Source organism: Anabrus simplex, chromosome 4 (genome assembly GCF_040414725.1).
Source record: "Anabrus simplex isolate iqAnaSimp1 chromosome 4, ASM4041472v1, whole genome shotgun sequence".
Lineage (NCBI taxonomy): Eukaryota > Metazoa > Arthropoda > Insecta > Orthoptera > Tettigoniidae > Anabrus > Anabrus simplex.
In genome coordinates this window covers 104,965,101-104,982,577 of record NC_090268.1, presented here as the reverse complement: position 1 = coordinate 104,982,577, position 17,477 = coordinate 104,965,101, and the positions used below count along the sequence as shown (strand labels likewise).

At 38.5% G+C, this 17,477-nt stretch overlaps 1 protein-coding gene across 2 annotated transcripts in view; it reads right to left on the bottom strand.

Moving 5' to 3' along the window:
• The window catches only part of LOC136871664 (CREB-regulated transcription coactivator 1), a 473,088-nt gene that overhangs the window by 36,244 nt on the left and 419,367 nt on the right, over positions 1-17,477 (bottom strand). For both annotated transcript variants that reach the window (XM_067145158.2, XM_067145157.2), the window contains one exon: positions 10,595-10,654. In XM_067145158.2, the coding sequence (XP_067001259.2) occupies positions 10,595-10,654 (60 nt within the window). The remainder of the gene's footprint in view (positions 1-10,594; positions 10,655-17,477) is intronic.

The following is a 17,477-nucleotide window of genomic DNA, read 5'->3' as shown; positions in this document are numbered from 1 at the left end:
ATAGACTTTGTTTCATCTAACAGATGAGTTGATTTGTATTGATAAGAAGGATTTTATAAATACATTTATTTGTAAAGTAGTTCAATTATCACAAAAACATTTCCAATGAGTGGAGACTCATTCTTCTCAATTGTAGCATAGACAAGTATGCACTTCCTGGGCTTGTCACACCTACACGCTAGATGTCACCACCTTCGCTGTTCGCACTCCACTCTATGCTGCTGAGATAGAGATGTCCGGTATTGGTGTATTAAAGTATTTGACCATACTCAGCACACACACATTAACAATAATCAGAGGGCAAAAAATGGAATGGACCCAACACTTTGAAAAATGAAGGTATTGGCTAAAGAAAGACTAGGGCCATGAAGGGTGTGAAAATGAAGAACTCCCTAGGCCTCGAATATGTAGGGTGTGAAAATGAAGAACTCCCTAGGCTTCGAATACTGTAATACCATCAGGATCGTAAAAGAATAATAGTTGACCAAGGGACGTTGGATAGGATAGATGGAAGTGAGCAGCCTGGCCCAAGTACTGGTTCTAGGGAGCTCACCAAAAAGTAACTCTCAACTCCAATACTTCAAAATTTCTAAGCATGTATTGCACACATGAAACTTAACAACAAATATCCTCAGGCAAATCAGGAGTGAACACCATATACTAACACTAGACAAAATAGAGGATTTCCAATGAAAACATTCCAAATACGAAACAACTTTACTCAAAATCCAGAAATATACTGGAAAATCCTTGCGTTTCAAAACACCCACAGGTGAAATAGCCATAACCAATTGTGATAACTGCATCGTATTAGCATAGTACGCCAACACACCACTAAAATGTCCAGAACCAACAGAGATTTCCACTAGTGCACCCGACACATGTACAACTAGAACCAGTAATTAAAAGCAGTCATTCAATTACTGAGGAATAATAAAGCTGCAGGAGAAGATGGCATTGTTGTCAAAATATTGAAGCATACAGAAACCCACACGGAAATCCAACTCATGTTCACCCAGATTGGGCACATGAAGACTTTCCTATAAGACTGGAAATATGCACTTATCTATCCATTGTATAAAAAAGGTGACTAAACTTATGTGAAAAGCTACAGAGGGATTTCTCTCTTGGCAGTAGTATATAAAATTCTCGCTAGAATCCTGCTATTAAAAAAAAACACACACACACAGTAAAACAAACAATAGGCTAGTGCCAGGGAGGGTTCCAATCAAGGACCGAAACAGATCTTCAACTTAAAACTTCTACCTAAACACAGCATAGTCACTTGCAAAACATGGGTGTGCATCTTTGTGGACTTCAGAAATGTGTATGACTATCGATCACACCACACACTTTTTTCTTTCTTTTTTTACAAGTTGTTTTACGTCGCACCGACACAGACAGGTCTTATGGCGACAATAGGAGAGGAAAAGACTAGTGGGAAGGAAGCAGCCATAGCCTTAATTTTATTAAGGTACAGCCCCAGCATTTGCCTCATGTGAAAAATGGGAAACCACGGAAAACCATCTTCAAGGCTGCCGACAGTGGGGTTCGAACCCACTATCTCCCGAATACTGGATACTGGCTGCATATAAGCGACTGCAGCTATCAAGTTCGGTGACCACACTTTTTAATGTGTTTTATGAATTCAGTATTGATACTAAGACCATCAATTATAATTGCAATTAATACAGAACCAAAATGAAATTTACAGCTTATAATTATAAGGCCATCAATGTCATCATCCAGCAAATACTCGCTGACATTTGCTCCAGACTGAAATTTACGAGGAAAATCTCGGAACCTTTTAATGTGAAGACTGACATGCAACAGGGTCAGAGAATATCACCCATGTTATTTAACTTGCTATTAAATTCTTCTTCTCTTTCTTAAATACTTTTTTAACGTCACACCGACTTGGTATTAGAGAAAGTCATAAGAGAATGACATAAGGAGTTAGCTGCAACAGACCACGATAAAAAGCGATGAAAAGGCAAGAGGAAAGAAGTTGAGATAATTTTATTTTTATAGAATTTGCTTTACGTCACACCGACACACATAGGTCTTACGGCAACAATAGAATAGGAAAGGATTAGGAGCAGAAAGGAAGTGGCCACAGCCTTAATTAAGGTACAGCCCCAGCATTTGCCTGGTGTGAAAATGGGAAACCATGGTAAAATATCTTTAGAGCTACTGACAGTGGGATTCAAACCCACTATCTTCCGAATGCAAGCTGACAGCAATGAGCGCCAAACCATGCGGCCACACTCAGTCGAGATAGTTTGACATTCGCAGGTAACTTTAGCTTTACTCTTAACAAACACTGACACAACACGCACTCAGAAAGAAAGCCTCAAGAATTGTGCTGAAAGAACTGGACTGCAGATATTTGTAAAGACAGAATTCATGACTAACACAAGTACTTCCTTCCTAGATACCCTATTCAGATGCATTAAACGAGTTTTAAAGTACCTCGGTGAAATCATTCCAGAGAATATCATAGAAAAAATGCAATGAAGGCACATGTGAACTGGAGGCAGCATTCAGGACTATTACTGAAATCTACAATAAGAGAAACATCAGCAGGAATGCCATACTATACTATGGTTATCAGGCCAATAGTACTGTATGCTGCAGAGACACTAGTATTGGACCAGAAAGGCCTACTCAAAACACCAGGGCTTAGAGAATACCAATTCATATACAAAAGATTACATCCCCCGAAGGACCATAATGGCAAGTGAGGGATCAGGAGCAATATGGAAATACAGTTATCCCTCATTTTAATGTCATCGTCTGTTCAGAGTGAAGTTGGCACAAAAAAGAGAGTGGTGTCAAATAAAGCTCATGTTCTAAAACGTAAATTTGAACGACTTATGCTACCTAGCGATATATTGTACACTCAAAATCTTTAGTATCTCGTGGCCAGAAATATTAATTTCAGGCAAGAAATCAGTACAGCCCTCAGAACTGCCCAGTACCTGCTCACACACTCACTCTCTCATTGGTCACATCCATTAAACGTGTTAACACATGCACACATCTGAAGAGGGGAGGTGGAGAAAACAAAGTACGAGGATATCTAGCATGAACGAAACACACGTGGAGGGAACGGCAATGGGCTTCACCGCCTGCCCAAACGTCCCACTGGATCGACAATGAAGTGAGAGGGGAATGAAGGGAGGAACCACACAGCTCCTTCAAGGCAACAGACGTAATGTGTATGTCAACTCAATGAGGGTCAAATTCTCCAGTTTCTTTGTAATTCTTGTGTCCAAAGTCTGGCTGAAGTATTAGCGGTCTTGACTATGACTTCATTATCAAATGGCATGCTCAACCACCGTAAGAAAGAATGACCCTTATTTTGTCAATATAGGCTCTGCAAATACTACTACTACTACTACTACTACTACTACTACTAATAATAATTTTTATCCTCAATAACCAAAGTAAAAATAACCAGGCATTAAATAAACACAGTGGCGTATACTGAGGGCAACCAAGGTTATCAGTGAAGACCAAACCTCAATTGAGAATGATGGAAGTCTAAAGCACAAAATAGTGTAAGCATCTGACACGTTCCATTTACAAAACTTGAAAGCAGTGAGAAAAAAACGTCGCACATATTTCTGTGAGCAAGGCATCGAAGACTGATATTGCAGCCCAAACTCTCGTCCCTCTCCCTTCGACCCACTTCACGTGGTTTGCTGACGTATGTCCGATAGGTGCGGGAACTGGGGTGATAGCTGTGCTAGGCTTCGTTCCGTCAGATCGCCACTGCTATCAACCATGTGTTACTCATCATATATACTTCCTCACCTCACACTTCTGTCTTAATTATATAGATAACAGAGCGCTGGTATTTCACTTTCGTTTACTTTTCTACATCCTTGTAAGAAGACACTGTAGGGATGCTGTTATAGGAGTAATATAGTTTTCTTTTCGTAGGTAGATCTGCAAAAATGAAATGCATTCTTTCAAGGTTTAATGTTCTCTTTTGTTGTTTGGAATCGAACCCATGATCATGGGTCAGAAACTACCACTGATCTCCCGAGGAAGGTAATTAACTCGTGAACGATGCATACAACCTCTGTAAAATTCAACATGTTTAATAATAATAATAATAATAATAATAATAATAATAATAATAATAATAATAATAATGGTGCATGGCATCTTTATAGGCTTGGCAATAGCAGAGGCCAGGGCAGTAGCTTGTGAAGCAGAACTCCCCAAATCAATTGTAACTGCGCAGTAGGCAATGGGGCCTGCAATTATAATGTAAACTTCCCAACTCGATTGCGAATGGCAGTAGGCAAGTGAGCCTGCCGTTATCATCACAAATCCGTAACAAGCACTTTACATTGGAAACAACGTACGGGGACCTCTCCATGCTGTTTCTCGGATAACGCTAAGAGGCATGCTATTTTAAAACAATCTTATTTACTGCATGTACAGTATTTACTTCAATATTCGTATACAATGCAGAATACCGTAGCAAAGCACGGGTACATTTGCTAGTTTTATATATTACGAGAAACTCTGTTTGTACTATGATACACCAGGTCCACTTCAGAATCAGAGAAGACCTAAAACAATACGGCAATAAACAGGACACTACACATGATAGGAACACATAGAAACAATATTCAGAATGACTGCTAGAATAAACACTTAAGAAAGGAGAGAGGAGCAAGTTCTCTACCAACAAAGACAGCAGATAATCCAGTGCATGAAAACTCAACAACAAAAATGAAGTGAAGGGAAGTCTGGTCCTAATTAGGTGATGTACTTAATTTATTATTATATTATTATATATTATTACTTAATGGGAAATACATAACCATAAGTATTTGATACCTACTAGCCTTTGCCCACAGCTTCATATGACAATTTATAGGAGTGAATAATACTGGAAATTGTATCAATATACGTAAGTATTTTCTGGGTAATGATGGAACATGCGGATGAACTAATGTGGGACATTTCCATAAATTGGCATCCGTTGACTTTTGGCTGGTGCTGAATATTTTCAGAAAGATGAGAAAAATTTTTTCAGGCTACTTTTTCCATCAACAAACTTTTTTTTCCCCCCCAGTAATTACTGTACCTTTATCAACATTAGAGGAATGTGTGGTATCTATATATATAAAAGCAAGTCGGGCTGGAGCGATGTATATATAAATATTTAAAAATGAAAAAAGACGTGAATTAATGAGGCACTTCCAGAAATCTCAGAAATTTGAAACTTTGTACGGAGGAAACTGATGACCCCAGGATCCCTAGAAAAATCGGAAATTCTCAAAATTCCCTGAAGGGGGCACGCTGGGGGGGCTCAAATTTTGGGCTCAGCATAAGAACACAGTCGTATAGTATATCCAAAACGATAACCTATAGGTTTCGTGGGCTTAAAAATTTTCGAGAATTTCCTCATTTTTATCCCCTATCCCCCCAAATCAAAATGGCGGCACAACCTGCCAGACGAAGTAGACAATTGAAATTTGGTGAAATTATAGCTTTTGGTCCCTAACCGACGGGAAAATTCCAAGATGTTCAAATTTTTCACTTTGTACCCCCCAAAGATATCGAAATATGGAGGCAATTTTAATGACTGTGCAGACATTCCTTTTGAGCTATTTTTTGGCTAAACGGTAAGTCGTATCACAAAACGGATGGCACAATGTCCCTTCAATTCGGAGTGATCTACAACTTTGGTCCTGTGACATTTTGTCGTATCTCTCTCCCTTATACGTTAAATTTGGCCGTATTTCTGGACTGTTCGTAAATTTGGTGATTTTTACAAGTATATTTCATTGTTTGACACACTTATAAGAATGATAGGATCATCACGTTGTGTGCGCACATTGGGACGATTAAGGGACATATGTGTACGAAATTTTATGATTCTAGCTTATACATAAGTAGGCAAAAAGTAATGTAAAATATTAAAAATGCACCCAAATTTCACCCTATTCAAAATTCGATCTCAATTTACCCCCTTAATATGGGAGATACGAGGAAATGGTTTAGAAACAAACATGTTGAGCGATAAATGGGGCGTCTGATGGCGGAAACCGTTTCTTAATATCATAAACCGTTTAGGAGATATGAATCTCGAAGTGGAAGTCTGCACTTTTCAACGTGCTCATGCTTATCCGTCATCTATATAAATTAAATCGTAACGACCGTGTGTCTGTACATTGATTATTTTGGCGAAATTTCCGTACAGTTATCCGTTTCACCTTTAATTATGACCATCTGCATCATTTTTAGCTTTGGTGTCCGTTTGTCTGTTTGTTTGTCTGTTTGTCTGTTTGTCTGTCCTTCTATAACTTGAAAACTACTGGATATATTTCCACCAAACTTCATATTTAGAATCCACCTGTCCTTGGGTAGGTTTTAGCGCAAGAAATAAAAGCGTAACGACCGTGTGTCTGTACATTGATTTTGGCGAAGTTTCCGTACAGTTATCCGTTTCAGGTGTAATAATGACCATCTGCATCATTTTTATCTTTGGTGTCTGTTTGTCTGTTTGTCTGTCCTTCTATAACTTGAAAACTACTGGATATGTTTCCACCAAACTTCATATTTAGAATCCACCTCTCCTTGGGTAGGTTTTAGCTCAAATATCGTTTCTAAATCCCTGAACTGAGTGGGGATTTTTACGAAACCGAAACCGTGATTTTGCACTCCCTCAAAGTATACACAACCGAACTTAATGGAAATCAACCTGCCTTAATGAAAATGAATTTCTAAACCTTTTTTTCTCATGTGCATCATTTCGATAACAGGATTTAGTAAGGGATACATCATTAACGGACCGTTTTTCGGTACAAATCCCAGCGGGTGCGTGTAAGGCGTACTTCTTACAACTTGAAAACTAACAAGATATTTGAACCAAATTTTATATATAGCATCCATCTGTCCAGGGGTAGGTTTCCTTGGTGTCTGTTAGTTAGTTAGTTTGTTTGTTTGTTTCTTTGTTTGTTGGTCTGTTTGTCTTTCTCTAACTTGAAAACTACTGGATATATTTCCACCAAACTTCATATTTAGAATCCACCTGTCCTTTGGGGAGGTTTTAGGGCAAATATTGTTTCTAAATCCCTGAACTAATTGGGGGTTTATACGAAACCGAAACCGTGATTTTGCACTCCCTCTAAATACACACAACCAAACTTTATGGAAATCTACCTGCCTTAATGGAAATTAATTTCTAAACCTTTTCTTCTCATGTGCATAATTTCAATCACTTACAGGAAAGATAGTATGATCAAACTCTACACGAACATTGGCCCACCCAGTACCCATATGTGAGCCAAATGCTATGCCACATAATTATCCGAAAAGTAATGGAAATGTAAGATATTCTTACACAAATTTCAACCTATTCAACGTTTTTGATTCAATCTGACCCATGAATAGATTAGATGCGAGAAAATATCATAGGACCAGCCATTTAGATCGCTAAATACTGCGCCTTACGGTACAATCCTTTGTCGATATGACGTACCGTTTAGCAGCAGTTAATCTGTAAATGAAGGTCTGCAATATTGTAAACATTCATATACTTTCGTATGTCCATCTGTATATATATTCATTGATGTCGATTTGTAGAGATCGAGAAAGGATGTGTCTGCTATTGTAATCAGTACTCCCTACACCGACTTTGACTGCTGGCAGTAGGAATGGGGTCCTTCTCCAACTCCTGTGTAACTGGCATTAGTAAGGAGGGCCTACCATTTTAATGAATAATTCACTTTTCGATTTGTCTTGCAGAAGGCAAGGGATCATGCAGTTTTGTTCGAAAGTCCCCTACTCTATTGTGTTTGGCTCTAGGCCAGGGTGCCCGCCATTATAAACAAATGTTCCAATCTAAAATTTGACTAGCATTAGGCATTGTGGCCTGCTATTTTCATGGAAACTCACTAATTCTGTGTGACTGGCAGTAAGCTGGCTAGCAGCAGTAAAAAGGGACTGTCATTATAATGATAACTGCACAAATCAATTTTGACTGGTGGTAGGGAAGTTGCCTGGTATTATAATAAAAACTCCTCAACTGTAACCTGTCTGAAAGTAGGAAATGGGTCTGCCATTGTAACTAAAACTCCCCAAATCGATTGTGACCGCGCAGTAGGCATTGGGGCCTGCAATTATAATGTAAACTTGCCAACTCGATTGTGAATGGCAGTAGGCAAGTGAGCCTGGCGTTATCATCACAACTCCGCAACCCTCACTTTACATTGGAAACAACGTATGTGGACCTCCCCATGCTATTTCTCGGATAAGGCTAAGAGACATGCAATTTTAAAACAATCTCATTTGCTGCACGCACAGTATTTACGTCGATATCCGTATACAATGTAGAATACCGTAGCGAAGCACGGGTTACATTTGCTAGTGCACAGATATATTCAACCATGCCACAAATCATCACTATAACTGCCTAGATAACATTATTAACAATGGTCTAAACATTCAACTGCACACCATTACATAACTCTGTCAGGTTTTAATTTTCTAACAGTATGACTGGAATGCCAATTTTAAGTCTCCTGTTGTGTGCACAAAAGCCTGAATGACTGTTTAAAAATTCAACTGGATGCTGAACTGCTTCATCTCTGGTAACAAGGGTATTTATGAAATTGTAGACTTTTTTTTCCTCCTGGAAACATATATAAGATATAAATCTCAATAGTTTGAACTTTGTTGTTTTTGGGTGCAATAATGAGAGGTTGGCACAGTCCAGCATTATGTTGAGAGGCGATTATTTTGGTATCACTGCGAACATTTTCAATGCATTGTTCTAGGGTGTGCATGACTTGGCAAAGTGATGTCACAAGGAAAATTTCAGCATTTGTCTTGAGTACCTTTCCTTCACTAAGTTTTAGAAGGATGTTCAAGAATTCACACCAACTAGCATCACCACAAAGTCTGACTCTAATGTTGGTCATTTTACATTTTCCCATAGTTACTTGACATATTCACTGACTACATACGTTCTCATACCTTTTATAATCACTGGTAACATTTGTCAGAAATCTCCAAAAATTCTACAGCCAACTTGTAGTGATACATTACTAAAAGTGAAGTCTCAAAACAATATGTGCAGTGCTAGTTAGATACAGGTGTAAGGAAATTTAATTCTAAGATCTCAGTGAAGCAATAATCAGTTAAAACAAAATACTGCAGTCAGTGGGCAAACGAACAATGTTCAAGAGCTTAGTTAGGATGGCTCTGGATTCCACAAAGCAAGGAGAAGTCGAGCAATTAACAATTACCAACTGTTACAGTTGCAAGGAATCTTATGAAGTGATCTTGCTGGGCATGCAATGAGGTGTGAGTGATGAGACTTGTGGAGTAGGACCTGTGCATGGTATCTGTCTCGTATATGGCACTGCCTGGCACCTAAAATGCCTTTCCTCAAAGAGCATGTATAAAAAATATGTGAATCTCACCAAAGTAAGAGTGATTCACAAGTGAGGTAAGAAACCAGGAAACTGCAAAGTTCACCCTCTTTTATTTCCCAGCTGTCAAAACAATGCATGTGATAGTTAACATTTAGATTGGCTATCACACTGATAAACAACTAAAGAGTATTTTCTGAACCATCAGAATATGAAACTTACAAACATCTTGTCAGTGCTTACTGCCAGCTTGCCTTATACTATGATCCATATGTTACACCTGACAGATCGGCTAGTTTTTGTTTCTTTGTGAGTATTACTACAAATTATCTAATTGTAGTGTTTTTGGTAACAGTTCTTTACAACAAAATGTTCCTTTAAATAAGTAGGTGTTGGAGTTATTACAAAAGACTATAACTTTACAAGCAGGTGAAAGACTTTGTTACAATTCATGGGTATTTGTCAATTCCCTTGGATGAAGTTATATGGACACCAAAAACCTTAGGTCATTCTGTGAAGACTGCAGCTGACGAGAAAAAGTTTAGTGATGGTGGGTCCCTAGAAACACCAGAAGGCTTATTTTTGCTCAAATTCGTGGAGGGAAGAAAATTAGGTGTTCTATGGCTAAGATCGATTCCTTTCAAGTGAATGCAATTCATAAGCATGATTATACTAATTACAGTCGTAAGGAATACTATACCACATACCACATACAAACTGTTGAAATCTCTAAAAGAAGCCAAGCTTATCACTGTAACTCATGAAGTACAATACGATGTTCTGCACTAACTAGTCAGCTGTTGTTATAACACAGTCGCTATGGTAACACTGCAAGTTTTGTCATCGCAACATAGCCAACATTACCTGATGATGTCAAGCACATCGCTCTGCCAGCTCTGATATAATTGTCTCTAATGACAGACACAGAATACCATGGGAATGAATGTCCTATTCATAGAATAATGTGCAGGCTTTAAAATTAAACTGACAGGTGCAGCAGTCAATAATGAATATGCAGACATATGCTGAATAGAAGAACAAGCATTATTCAGTGTATATTATTGGCATCAAGCATATCAAATACTCAGGAAATATTTTAGGCATCAAAATTGTTAAACTGAATGAAAATGCAGCCTGTAAAACTGACAGACACAAATATCCTTAAGTATTTCATTAAATAAGCCACCTACTTGTGAATAATGTGTGGAGTTATTTTGTGAATTTATGTACGTAGTGACAGGGGTTTCAACCTGAAAAGAAATAAGAAAAGTATTAACAACAAGATATATATGAAAAAATATTTTTTACAGTATATACTCATTCAGTATACATAGAGATGAAGCTTCTATAATCAACCAATTTCTTACTTTACCAATACTCTTGGGAATAAAGTTTCTTATACTCCATTAAAGTGCACAAAGATGCACTGTAAATTAAAAAGGACTGGTGTAAATATGCAATTATTTGGTTAATACCCAATTATAAGTGCAACAGTTTTATACATAATAGATATGCATTTTTAAAAGAATATGCTGCATTAATAATGAATGAAGAGCAAATAGCTTTCTAAATGCTATTGTAATAATGGCTCAATATAAGTAAATTCACCTAGACAAAAATGTTTTGATTATTTCTGAAGGGGCTAATTAATAGCAGGAAAGTCCCACCTTCATTAAACAAGTTCAAAATGTTTTATTGTAAGTATTACAAGTACACATTTTGTTCTTATTTAGAACATCATCAGCTTGAACTCAATCAGTGATAATATTAAAATCAAGGTACCATTGTAGGCAAAAATGTACGTAGTTAGAATATTCAAAAATTACACTTACAGAATAGTGATAAATGGTTTAAAATACACCTGCATTGTGTTAAAATAGCATCTTAAAAATTGAAGATGTTTAATCATAGGAGCAAATGGTGTGAAGAAAGTTCTCCTATTCAGAACTGCACACTTCGTTTCAAAAACTTGTACAGGTATTTGTTGAACTAGAGTTCATATTACATTGTACGTAATGTTATGCACAATACTGAATTAAATCTGACACCATATCAGCTGTAATTGAATAGCACGAGAAGTAGGGCTTTTCTTGTGGTTGCAAATTAAGGCCAGACTGGTATTGTGTAATGTGATATGTGATAAGCCTGTAAAGAAAGAGGCCTAAAGAAGGTTTGATAAGAAGAAGGAAAAGAAAAAGTTTGAGTGTAAATAAAAGGAGGAAATTCACTTATGTCCTCGAAAGCCTTACACTACTTGATCTGTACCAAGGTGCCATTGATGCTTTTACGGCCCGTACTTATAGACATGATATAGGCTTTTGGGCTTATGCCGTGTCAAGAAAATAAGGTGAAATTCTTTATGTTTTGCAGAGAACTGTGCTCTGTGTCATCAGAAGAAAATCTTGAGTGTCCACGAGAAAGGTTTCTTAAACAAAGAGCTTTGAATTTAGATGTTATAATAGAAGTGGAAATGGCAAGTGCATTACACTCGTAAGGAACTGGACTCAGTCTCCTGAGAGTTGTTTCGTTTACACCTGCTGTTAAGCAGCATTCTCTCGCAGGAATTGTGGTTGACTTTCGATCGCATTGCTGCTATACAGGCTGAACGAAAATTCAACCAGGTGTCATTCAGACAGAAATCTAAGTTCCTCTGACTAGCTCAGAAATAGGCGGTCTCTCGCACGAACCCGGATGCTAGTAAAACTGTTGTCAATCTTTCTAAGAAATCCTTGGACGAGAACCAAACGGCAGTTCTTAAATTCTCACTGAGGAGTTAATAACTTCCGTTGAGGCAGCAATCCACGAACTGCCTATGGATGAGGCTGAGGAGTTAAGACAGAAATGTGTGAGACTCATAAGGTCCGCTGTTTTACCCGTGCCCAATTTAACAAGAGGCAAGAGGAGAGCTCTGAAGGAACTTGGATGTGATTCTGAACTAACCATTCTCTCAGCTGATAAGGGCAATGCGACAGTGGTTATGGTCACCGAGGAGTATAAGAATAAGATCCCGGCTATATAGTCAGAGCCTGTTTGCAGATTGAGCTCACGTGACCCCACCATTCATGTGTCCAACGGCACCGTAAAGCTCTTAAGGCAAACTTCAATTCTAAATGAGGCGGTTAAACATCTGTCCCCGGGGGATGCAGTGCCACCTAGATTATATGGACTGCCTAAGATCCATAAAAACGATGTTCCCCTCAGACCTTTTGTTAGTGCAATAGGTTCTCCTACATATGCTCTGGCTAAATACCTAAGCAAATTGCTTCAGCCGCATGTAGGATGTAATGAATCATACGTCAGGAACTCTCGGTATTTCGTCAACAAGCTCTCAACCACAACCCTTCAATCTAATACACTTTTGGTGAGTTTCGATGTGGAGTCCTTGTTCACTAAAGTGCCGATTGCCTCGGTCATATCTCACTGAACACCTGTTCCCTGAGGATATTACTAAGCTATTTTACCACTGCATGACTTCCAGCTATTTCTTGTGGGGTGGGAAGTTTTACGAACAGATGGATGGAGTGGCTATGGGAAGTCCACTTTCGCCCGTAGTGGCTAATTTCTTTATAGAGCATTTTGAGGAGGAGGCTATTGCTTCGGCGCCCGTCAAACCTATGATGTGGTGGAGGTATGTTGATACATTTGTGGTCTGGACAGGAGGTGCTCAGAAACTTCATCTATTTCTGAACAACCTAATTCAGCAACACCCTTCAATTAAATTCACTATGGAGATGGAATCAGATGGATGCCTTCCTTTATTGGATGTTCTAGTAAGAAAGAAACCGGACGGCTCCTTAGGACATACCGTCTATCGTAAGCCTACCCACATAAATCGCTATCTTCATGCAGATTCTCACCACCATCCAGCACAAAAACAAGGCATTCTCGCGAGACTCGCCAAGAGGGCGAGACGAATTTGTGAGTTTACAAGTGATTATTTTCATATTGACCGTATTGAAATTCAATTATTAAAAGTTAAAACAGTTAATTTATTGAAACCACCTATTCAATCAATACTTCACTTGTAAAGCTGTGGAAATATGTAGAAATCCTAACAATTCCAACAGGGACACTGGCTATCAATTAAGTAATACCTGGTTGCCAGCCATTAAGGATTTACGTAGGTAATTCCCTTCCCTGTCCCTTCACTATTGTAATTTTGTCTCTGTATTTTCCAAATTCGTATGTTCCTCATGGCCAGATGTTTCATTCCAGGCTTGTGTCAATGTCATATGTTACGCGCACATGTTATGTGACCCTCTTAGACTGATTCTGAAGGTTCCGCCAGCTTCCGCTTCGAACGCTAGCGCTGTACTGCATCTGGGGAGCCATCTGGTGACAAATGAACGTGCCATTTCCACTTCTATTATAACGTCTAAATTCAAAGTTCATTTTTTGAAAAGTCTTTCTCGTGGACAGTCGAGATTTTCTTCTGATGATGCAGAGCACAGTTCTCTGCGAAACTTAAAGAATAACACCTTATTTTCTTGACACAGCATAAGCCCAAATTGCTATATAATGTCTGTATCAAATTTTTGTGAGTCTGGCACTGGCTGAGTATTATTGTGTGTACTACAAGTGTGAAGGAGAGGGAGGGAATGGAGGGGAAGTGAGAAGTGTGTTTGTAGGGTAGATAGGAATGTGTCTGGCTTGAGTTGAGGAGGGGGTAGGGCAGGTTAGGGGAATTTATCTACTTGGTTGGTGGGAATGCTTACATTTTGTGTATTATTATTAATGCTGTTAAAAAATCTTTTAATAATAATTTCATCTATAAGCACACTGACACTTTCAGGCAACTCATTCAGTGTTCCAAAAGGGTTGGGTCTTTGATCTATATTTATCTAAATAGTTTCAAAAACATTCAAAAGAAAACCTTTAATGGTTGTATGGAGGATAGATAGGTCCAGTTCTATTAGAAAAAAATTAATGCTGAAAATCTGAAATATGGTTGCTGAAGGATGAAAATCTATTATATTGTTTTGCTTTTACATGTTCCTGATATCATGGATGAAATTTATGGCCAGTTTGTTCCACATAACTTGCTTGGCATGCTTGTACATGCAGGAATTCATGAATTTATTCATATTGTCTTCGGCACATTGGCGATTGAAAAACCCACATTCACACCACACCATTTGCTCATACGATTAAACATCTCTGATTTTTAAGATGCTATTTTAACACAATGCAAATGTATCTTAAATCATTTAAGTTATCACCACAAGTGTAATTTTAGAATATTTTAACTATGTACATTTTCGCCTACAATGGTACCTCGATTTTGACGCAAGTGTAATAGACTAATATAACTTGGAAACAATAATCTCTAACCCATGGGAAAATAATGCAAAAATCAACCTCAAATTATCATACATACATACATACATTATCATTATAGACTGTTATGCCTTTCAGCATTCAGTCTGCAAGCCTCTGTGAATTTACTAAACGTCACCACAATACTTGATATGCAACTAGTGTTGTGGCCTCATTTAATTCTATACCTCTTATCTCTAAGGCTGATTCTCCACGAGCAGGTAAAACGCCGCTGTTCGCCCGCCTGAACGCTCAAACTTTTTGCCTATTCTACACGAGCGGTTGAATTGACGCCTGTAAACAGCGCCAAAAACGCCGGCGACACGCGCAGCCATTCTCCACCAGCGATAAACCCGCCTTACTGTAATTATGGATGTCGTACAAATAGGTTGTGTTGTAGGAGCTGTTAAACTACAGTTATTAACAATATTAAAAAGTAAAACTGGTAAGAAAAGACGTTGGTGGACTCACCCTGCGTTATCGAATCGGCTCACCACTGGACAATTTCATTGAAAGTTGTGCGAACACAGGAACTATCCGGAAATGTTTTTCCAATATTATAGAATGTCAGTTGCTTCATTCGATGAGCTTTTTGAACTTAAGTTGTGTATTACTAAACTAGTGAAGTGGTAGTTTAGGGGAAGTCCTGAAATTTAATTCTCAAATATTTATATTTTTAGTGGTCTTATCAATAAATATTATATAAATCAAGTTATATAGAATTAAATTTCCGATCATTTATGCCTCTTACATGTTTACCGTACCGGCTATGACAACAGAGACATTCATGAATTTATATTTTTGTAGCTTAAGTCCATATCAACGCCGAACCAGGAGAAAATGGGTTAACAGAATATGATGAAAATCGGTACATAGAGTCGGGGAATAAGAAACTACAGTCTAAGCTATAAACAATTTTATTCACCCTGGATGAAACTGTAGTTTAGAAAAAGGCACCAAAAATGTATTTTTAAATAGGCCTACCTACAATAAGTTATTGGTCCTATCGAAAAGTACTGCATAACAAAAGTTAGAGATAATGCAATTTCCGATCATTTATGTTTTATTGCCAAAGACCATAGGCGTGTTGAAACACCGGATCTCGTGAGATCTCCGAAGTTAAGCAACATTGGGCGTGGTCAAGCTTGGGATGGGTTGCCACACGCTGTTGGTGGGGGTAAGGGAATGGAGGAGCGGAAAAGAACTGGCCACTCCACCGCACGTAAACTCCGGCTCAGGCACACCTCTGCGGAGGCTCGGACCTGCCTTCGAGCAGTACACAACCTTACCTTTATGTTTTATTCAGTTTCACCACACCGACTATGATAAGAGTGGTATTTCATAGTCGGAAGAAAACTAAATGTGAAGGCCTTTTTTGCTAGGGGCTTTACGTCGCACCGACACAGATAGCTCTTACGGCGACAATGGGATGGGAAAGGCCTAGGAGTTAGAAGGAAGCGGCCGTGGCCTTAATTAAGGTACAGCCCCAGCATTTGCCTGGTGTGAAAATGGGAAACCACGGAAAACCATAAATGTGAAGGCCTACTATATCGAAAGCGCATAACATTCATCAACAATAACATTATATTGACCATTGTTTGTTGTGATGTTCTTTGTCTCTTATGCTACCGCTTAACTCCAATATATGGGAATACTGCTGCATACAGAGTATAACAGCCTGACTGAATATTGACGGGAAATAGCTGGGGAGTTAGAAAACGTTCATCTTTAGCATTCCATTCCTCTGGTTCATACATTTCCTGATACTGCTAGTACGTAACACATTGGTTCATCATAGTATTCCAGCTATTCGATCCCTACTCTGACGCGCTGTTTTGAATGAGCAGTGCGCACACTTAAGGCAGAGGCTCACTTAGTGGTGGTGGTAGTAGTAGTAGTAGTAGTAGTAGTAGTAGTAGTAGTGTGACCTGGTCTAGAATTATAATTTAGGTCTACTCCAAATTATAGCACCACAATTCACTAAATAAATCAAAATTCAACCCTAAAAAGAGCCGTTTCTTAAGAAAAGTTTCTTCCGCTTCACTTTTATTAAATCTATATTCATTTTATTCCAAATTAGACATGAAGAGGGGCTTTCTCCTCTGGCTTTGAGGAAGAATTTGCCTCCTAGTCAGATAGTTTCTTCCCCCGCCAGTGTAGTGAATTGAGATTTTCCGATTCATTGTGTATTGCTAGGAAACAGAGTAGTAGTTTTTGCCCTGGGACTCTCCACTATTCGACCCTGCAACCCCCCCCCCGAAAAAAAGACGAAGAGTGTTCACGGATCACGATTGTCTGCGGCTTGGTCACTCCAGCTATGAAAATTTGGATTGTTAGATCGCAAGCGTAGTACTGTTCCTTAAAAGTGAGAAAATGCGTGGTTTTTCATTTGATCGAGTATTTCATATTAAAAGATTGCTTTTAATCGTGTCATTCCTACTGACATCATTGTAATGATCTATGTTCATTTCAGTTGGGAAAATGACTAATACAGTCTTTCTGAGGATGTAAAAAAGGCAGGTGGAGATTGAGTGTCTGCCATTATAATGCTCCCCAACTTGATTTTGACTGATGGTAGGTAAGCCGGCCTATCGTTACAATGGATATTCCCTAATACTTCATATTAGAAAAGACGTTCGGTGACTTCCCCGTCGCGTTTCTAGGGTAACGTTAGGAGCTATGGAACTTAATCCAATCTTGCTCACAACATGTACACTACCCAACCTAGAATTCTGTATACAATGTAGAATTCCGTAG